Below are 5,720 nucleotides of genomic sequence, written 5' to 3'. Positions count from 1 at the left end.
AACTGTAATTTCGGCTGAAATATTATAAAATGGGGTGTTAATATACCAAACGTGGGGTGGAATTATCATCACCCACTTATCGTGTCGTTCTTGGTCCAGCTTGTCGTTAAGTTTAGGTGAAAAGGTGACTCTCAGTTCAAAGGACTTTGCTTTGTAACGACCAACTAGTGATTTTTGAGCTCTTGGACTATATTATTACATGCATTCAAAGTACATTACCCACGCAAGAATTATGCGATTGTGAGTTAGACTTATATTTTGTGTATTACACAATACTAATTGTTTTCTTTTGCTTCTAAGAAAGCTGGCTAGCTCTGTGTAAATGAAGTTAGCTACGTAAGCTACAAAAAGACTGAAAAACTTAACAGAGAAGCAAAACCCTATTCATGAAACCTCTCATAAATCAGAATCAGAATAAATAAAGGGTAGTGTAAAACTTTGCTTACTTGTGACATAGTAAATTTTCTGATCTGCAGATTGATTCTACCTCGCTTCTTTTTGTTTTTGAGGAAATATAATGTTCACCAATGATGTAAGGAGACCTCATGATCTTAGACTACACAGTATGTATAGACAAGACAAAACCTCATATTTCGTACATGGCTAGTAAAAGATTGTATTGATCTTGGACACTTTGCTAACTCGTTTTAATTTTCGACGGAACGAGTTGTTATATTAGTTTCATAAGTATTGCTATTAGTACGTACGAGTAAGCCTCCTTGTGAAACTGGAGTATTACTTAGCCTGAGCTAGCAGCAAGCAACTCAAGTTGTGTATGACACAGTAAACATGCCAACCACAGCTCTCAAATTCACATTTCTATCATTATTACCACTACAAGAATGCCTCCTCATTGAAGCAGAACTTATCATTTTATAAAAAAAGGAAGAACTGTGAACAAAGTTTGAACAAAAGATAGTAGAAGCAGGAAAAGGGCAGCCAAAAAGGAAATAAATGCCCACGGATTGTTGAAATATGTGTGTCTCAAGTTGGCCATCCATCTGTTCCAACGCCTGCTGCAATGCTTATTCACATCGTAGAACAGTTGCGAGTAATAACTCTCAGGCGAAAGCACCAGAAAGAAACCAATGGTATTGAAAATGTTGGCAATCACTTGATCATCGCCTATGCAGTTTTTGATGATTCCGTGCTGACAAAGTAATTCCACGTCCTTTCGAGAGGCAATGAGGCATTCCAGGAGATTCATATAATCAGTCACATAATTTAGAGTGTCGTCCTTGGAAGAGAACTGCTCATAGACTATGAGATTTCTCCAAAAAGGATCAGATTCATCATCAATATTCAATCTTGGGAATTTCATTACTCCATTTTCAAACTTCACATGAAACAAGCTTTCTTCCTCCGCCTGCATGAACTTAATTCCAGCTTCTTCAAGCTCTGTGGCGCAACGAATCACCTCTCTATATTTTCTGTCTGCTATCACCTTTGAGTTGTTGTTCCTCATTCTTGAAGGTGAAGGCTGCCAGTTAAGGTGCATAAATTCCACTAGATGTTTGATTTCGATGGGATAATGTTGAGAGTTATGTGCATAGCCGGCACCGGGAAGTGCAGATTCAAAGAACGCATAAATCATCCCATGAAAATCTTCTCTGTCATTTGGCATCATGGTCATGGCGAAGAACTCGTGAAGGACAAAGAAGGGAAGTTGATTTTCAATCAATAGCAAGTCACGGCGCAACCCCTTCACTATCCAACGCAGATTGAAAACGGGGTCATCATCTCCTCGCAAATTTGACATAGAATACTTCCGGAATAGCTCGGTGATAAAGCAAGCATCGAGCAGCATCATTTCCACGAACTGGTCTTGTTTGAGACTGACAGATTCTGCATAACATTTGCGAGCTCTTTCTCCAAGTGCTATCATTGCTGTGACATACCTGGTGACATTACATTCCCCTCTTCGCCAGAGAAGCACTTTGAGATAGGACATTTTGTGCTCTTCCATTGCATTTAAGCGACTTTTGCCACGGTGGTATGGACCAATTGCAAGTATATTTGGTTCATAAGCATCTTGATACACATTACGCAGATGTGCAGGTACTTCAAAAATACTACGATCAGACCATATTGGAAATCGATCACGAAGCTTTTCGCCAATTTGAATTGATAATTGATCAGCAATTTCATTAGCCATCTGCTAATCATTGCAATTACAATATTATCACACTCGTATGCCATGGCTTTACTAATAAAATGAGAGTATGAAAAATTCCTACGGCCAATTAAAGAGAAATCAAATGAAAAGTCGGATTATGATTGATGCTTCATTAACTTACTTGTCTCAAGGCAACAATTGCTCAAAAAATGAAAGTCAGTTTTTGATGGCTTTCTTCAGTGGATTCATCGTTTAATTTGCTCTTCAGTTTCAGTAACTTTTAAATCTTAAGTCGCAGCTAATTGATGTTCGCTATATAACTAGCAACAAATTAAATTGAATCTGCTTAACAGAGAAGCATATATTCTTCAAATCCTCAGAAATCAGAATAAGCAAAGGTGGTGTAAAACTTCCACGCAATTGTCAATAATGCTGATAAAGGGGAATTTGTGAATCGAATAATCCAATAATCATGACTAAAGAATAAAAAAAAAGAAACTAATGCCCTACTCTTGGAATTACAGACCATAACTTACCCCAGTCCCCAGCCCAATCAAGCATCTTTCCCCTCTGAGACTGGGGCAACGAGAATCAATTACTTGATCTTTTACTCGCATTGCAATCGCCAAACCAACTTGACTATTTTCTTTTATTTATATATATAGTTTGTATAATTAATTGCTCGTTAATTAAGTTACTATTAGCTAGGGGAAAAAAAAAAAGAAAAAGAAGAAAACTACATATTGAACTCAAATAAATCATCCTAAAATATTCGACCTTAATTTTGTTTTTAATACTATTTACACGTGACAACAGCATAAAATGAGAAGCTCTAACTATGCTTAAGTAAAGGCAATGAGATGGCCAAGGATACTAAAAAATCACTTGAACTTAAAAGTCGTGTAATCAACAAAAGGAGCGCAAAGCTGAATCTATATCTTTTTATTTTAGTTTATTTTTGAAGGAACATGGCATCCATAAGATCAATAAAGATATAATAAAAATTTACGAGAATTCAGATATAAGTTTACCCAAATTTCAAATCAGAGATGAAGTATGTCAGTATTGACTGCTAGAATAAGAGCGCAATGTTTAACAAAAAGAAGTAGTGAAACTTACTGGTTAAAGATGAAGTATTACTCTCTGACTGATCAACTGAATCTATCTTCTTTGCAGCGCTAATTAGTCGATAGTCTCTTTTTGTTGAATCTATCTTCTTTGCAGTGCTAATTATTTGATTTAGGTTAGGCGAAGTAAGTCAACATTATATGCAAGGTCGTGATAGACTTTAAAACGACCCAGTCTTTGTTTAATGATTTAGGTTGGGTGAATTAAGTCACCATCATATGCCTCGTTACAGCTGTGTGAATGAATCATTTGCCGATTAATTATTAACTGAATCAATTGGCCCGTGCATAAAAATATTGAAGGAAAGGAAAACATCACTTTTGACAGAAAATTCCGGTGACACAATTGGGCAACGTATCGTTATTATTGGAGGAGCGCTAGCGACTTTCTCGGTCGCGACTTTCCCCTCTCGCGCCGCGTGTCCCATTATTTTCATTTCTGTGTAATTTTAAATCAGTAATAAAAATATTGACAACATCTAATTTTATTTTAGTATATTATATTCTGCTGAGGTAATTTATCTTAAGGAAAATGATAAACGTACCGAGGATTCTAAAACCGAGAAGACCGAAACGACAACATTTATTGTGCTTTGAAATTTTAATGAGTCTCACGTGTTTTTCACGTGATATGCCATAAAAATAAAATTAAAAAAATGACATTCAGCCCCAAAATCCCCAACTCCATTATCTTCCAAATTGGTTCCGCAGCCCCCAAATCCCCAAATCCCTTAAACCCAAATCACTCTCAAAATCGAAATCGAACGACAAAGATGGGCTAATGGAGGATGTGTTTAAGGTCATGGATAAGGATGGTGATGGGAGATTGAGCCACGATGATTTGAAGAGTTACATGAACTGCGCTGGTTTTGCTGCTACTGATGACGATATCAAGGCCATGATTAGATTGGGTGGCGAGGATGAGAATGATGGCGTTTCTTCACCATCTTTTTCCAAGTATGTTTTATTTTTCATTTTTTTTATTTCTGTTTTGGTATTAGATTTGCATGGTGATGGTTTTGTTTTATATAATGATTAGGGGTGGGTACGGTTTGATCCGGTTCGGTTCGAATCGAAATTAAGTAGAATCGATTTAAATCGGTTATTTTATAAAAATAACTAAATAAGAACCGAATTCAATAAAAACCGAACATAAACAGATCTTTTCGGATCGGTTCGATTTTTTCGGTTTTAAGCCTAGTGGATTTATTTTGAATTTCTAAATTTTTAGTTTATTAGGACTCATGAATGTAATAATTTTTTTTAACAATTAATTTATCCTAATTCCATTACAAATGTTAACAATAAATACAAAGTATTCAAAATATATTTTATTATTAATACCTTACTAACTACTAATAAGGTCCTTACAAAATATGAAATATTAAGATTTCAAGATACATAATCAAACTCTAATACTCTATCTACATAAACATATTGTTGTAAAGATAAATAAAAATAACAACGATTAAAACTTACAACACAAAATAAAAAGAAAATTTGGAAACAAACACCAACAATAATTTATATATATATATATATATACACCTGGAATCGTGTGTGTGCATGTCTATTTTAGTTATCTTATGCAACCAATTAAAATTTAACACGTGTTTATTTAAATAAGATTCCAAGAATAACCTGGTTTTTCGGTTCAGTTGAGTGAACCGAATATTGAACCTACTTTTTGATTTTTTTACAAACCATATATTTCGGTTTTTTTTTAAATTAAAACCGGTCCGAACGGAACGGTTCGGATCGGTTCGGTTCGATTTTCTCTAGTGTACGATTTTTTTGCCCACCCCTAATAATGATGGGTTTTGTTTGATGGAATTTGGGTCTTGATTTTTCATGAAATTTTTTATTTGATCATATGTTCCATTTTGTATGAGTGCATGAATTGTTAAAAAATATACACTATATATTTAGATAATTGAGATGCAGAGTAGTATGAGGGTTTCGTTTTTTGGCATTTGGCCTTGACCTTTCATGGAAATTTTAATTTGATGATGGGTTTCGTTTTGTATAAGTGTTTGGAGTGTTGGAAAATGAACATTGTATATTTTAGATAGCTGAGTTCCATAGTAGTAAAAAGTTACGGATTTGTTTTCTTTGTGTTGAAATGTATTTTGACCATTATATGTTGTTGGATTAGTGATAGTTTTATGTTTTTCAATTCCAGTAGTCTCTTAATCGCAACGTCATCTAGCAAAAGTAAACTTCGAAACTCACTGTGAATATGTGAAGAATGCGGTGATCATAAGGAGTTGTTAAATGTAAGAGCATTGAATGTGTAGGAGATCGAAAGTATAGCAACAAGAAAATTGACTTCTTAGAAAACTAGCAGTGTAGATTAAATGTTTATTGTTCACAGATGAACTAGCAATATTACTTAACTGTAATTCTCAGTGAATGTTGCAACAAGTTGTTTGGGAAATTTCAAGCCATAAATATTTTAAACACTACTTTTGCAGTCA

At 34.6% G+C, this 5,720-nt stretch overlaps 2 protein-coding genes across 4 annotated transcripts; one reads left to right on the top strand and one right to left on the bottom strand.

Annotated features, from left to right (window-relative positions):
- Nucleotides 1–853: 853 nt before the first annotated feature.
- LOC102627394 (UPF0481 protein At3g47200-like) lies at nt 854–3,426 on the bottom strand. 3 transcript variants are annotated; one of them, XM_052433092.1, is made up of 3 exons: nt 3,236–3,426; nt 2,298–2,436; nt 854–2,155 (listed from the first exon to the last, which is right to left on the bottom strand). In XM_052433092.1, the coding sequence occupies exon 3, from the start codon at nt 2,153–2,155 to the stop codon at nt 869–871; it is 1,287 nt and encodes a 428-aa protein (XP_052289052.1). In that variant the 5' UTR covers nt 2,298–2,436; nt 3,236–3,426; the 3' UTR covers nt 854–868. The 3 variants fall into 3 exon arrangements, with proteins under 3 accessions (XP_052289052.1, XP_052289051.1, XP_052289050.1); XM_052433091.1 differs by lacking the exon at nt 2,298–2,436 and having other exon boundaries at nt 854–2,158; XM_052433090.1 differs by lacking the exon at nt 2,298–2,436 and having other exon boundaries at nt 3,236–3,424.
- Nucleotides 3,427–3,902: 476 nt separating this feature from the next.
- LOC102612314 (calcium-binding protein CP1-like) lies at nt 3,903–5,720 on the top strand. Its single transcript, XM_052434416.1, has 2 exons — nt 3,903–4,200; nt 5,426–5,720. The coding sequence occupies exons 1-2, from the start codon at nt 4,025–4,027 to the stop codon at nt 5,478–5,480; spliced, it is 231 nt and encodes a 76-aa protein (XP_052290376.1). The 5' UTR covers nt 3,903–4,024; the 3' UTR covers nt 5,481–5,720.

This window comes from Citrus sinensis, chromosome 9, assembly GCF_022201045.2.
Source record: "Citrus sinensis cultivar Valencia sweet orange chromosome 9, DVS_A1.0, whole genome shotgun sequence".
Taxonomy (NCBI): domain Eukaryota; kingdom Viridiplantae; phylum Streptophyta; class Magnoliopsida; order Sapindales; family Rutaceae; genus Citrus; species Citrus sinensis.
Note: the sequence above shows the minus strand (reverse complement) of the source record. Positions and strands in the feature narration are given on the sequence as shown.

Excerpts from the sequence above, each read along its gene's own strand:
- LOC102627394 (XM_052433092.1), bottom strand. The coding sequence starts at position 2,155 with ATGGCTAATGAAATTGCTGATCAATTATCAATTCAAATTGGCGAAAAG.
- LOC102612314 (XM_052434416.1), top strand. The coding sequence starts at position 4,025 with ATGGAGGATGTGTTTAAGGTCATGGATAAGGATGGTGATGGGAGATTG. Across the intron at positions 4,201-5,425 it reads TCTTCACCATCTTTTTCCAA|TAGTCTCTTAATCGCAACGT; the intron begins GTATGTTTTATT and ends TTTCAATTCCAG.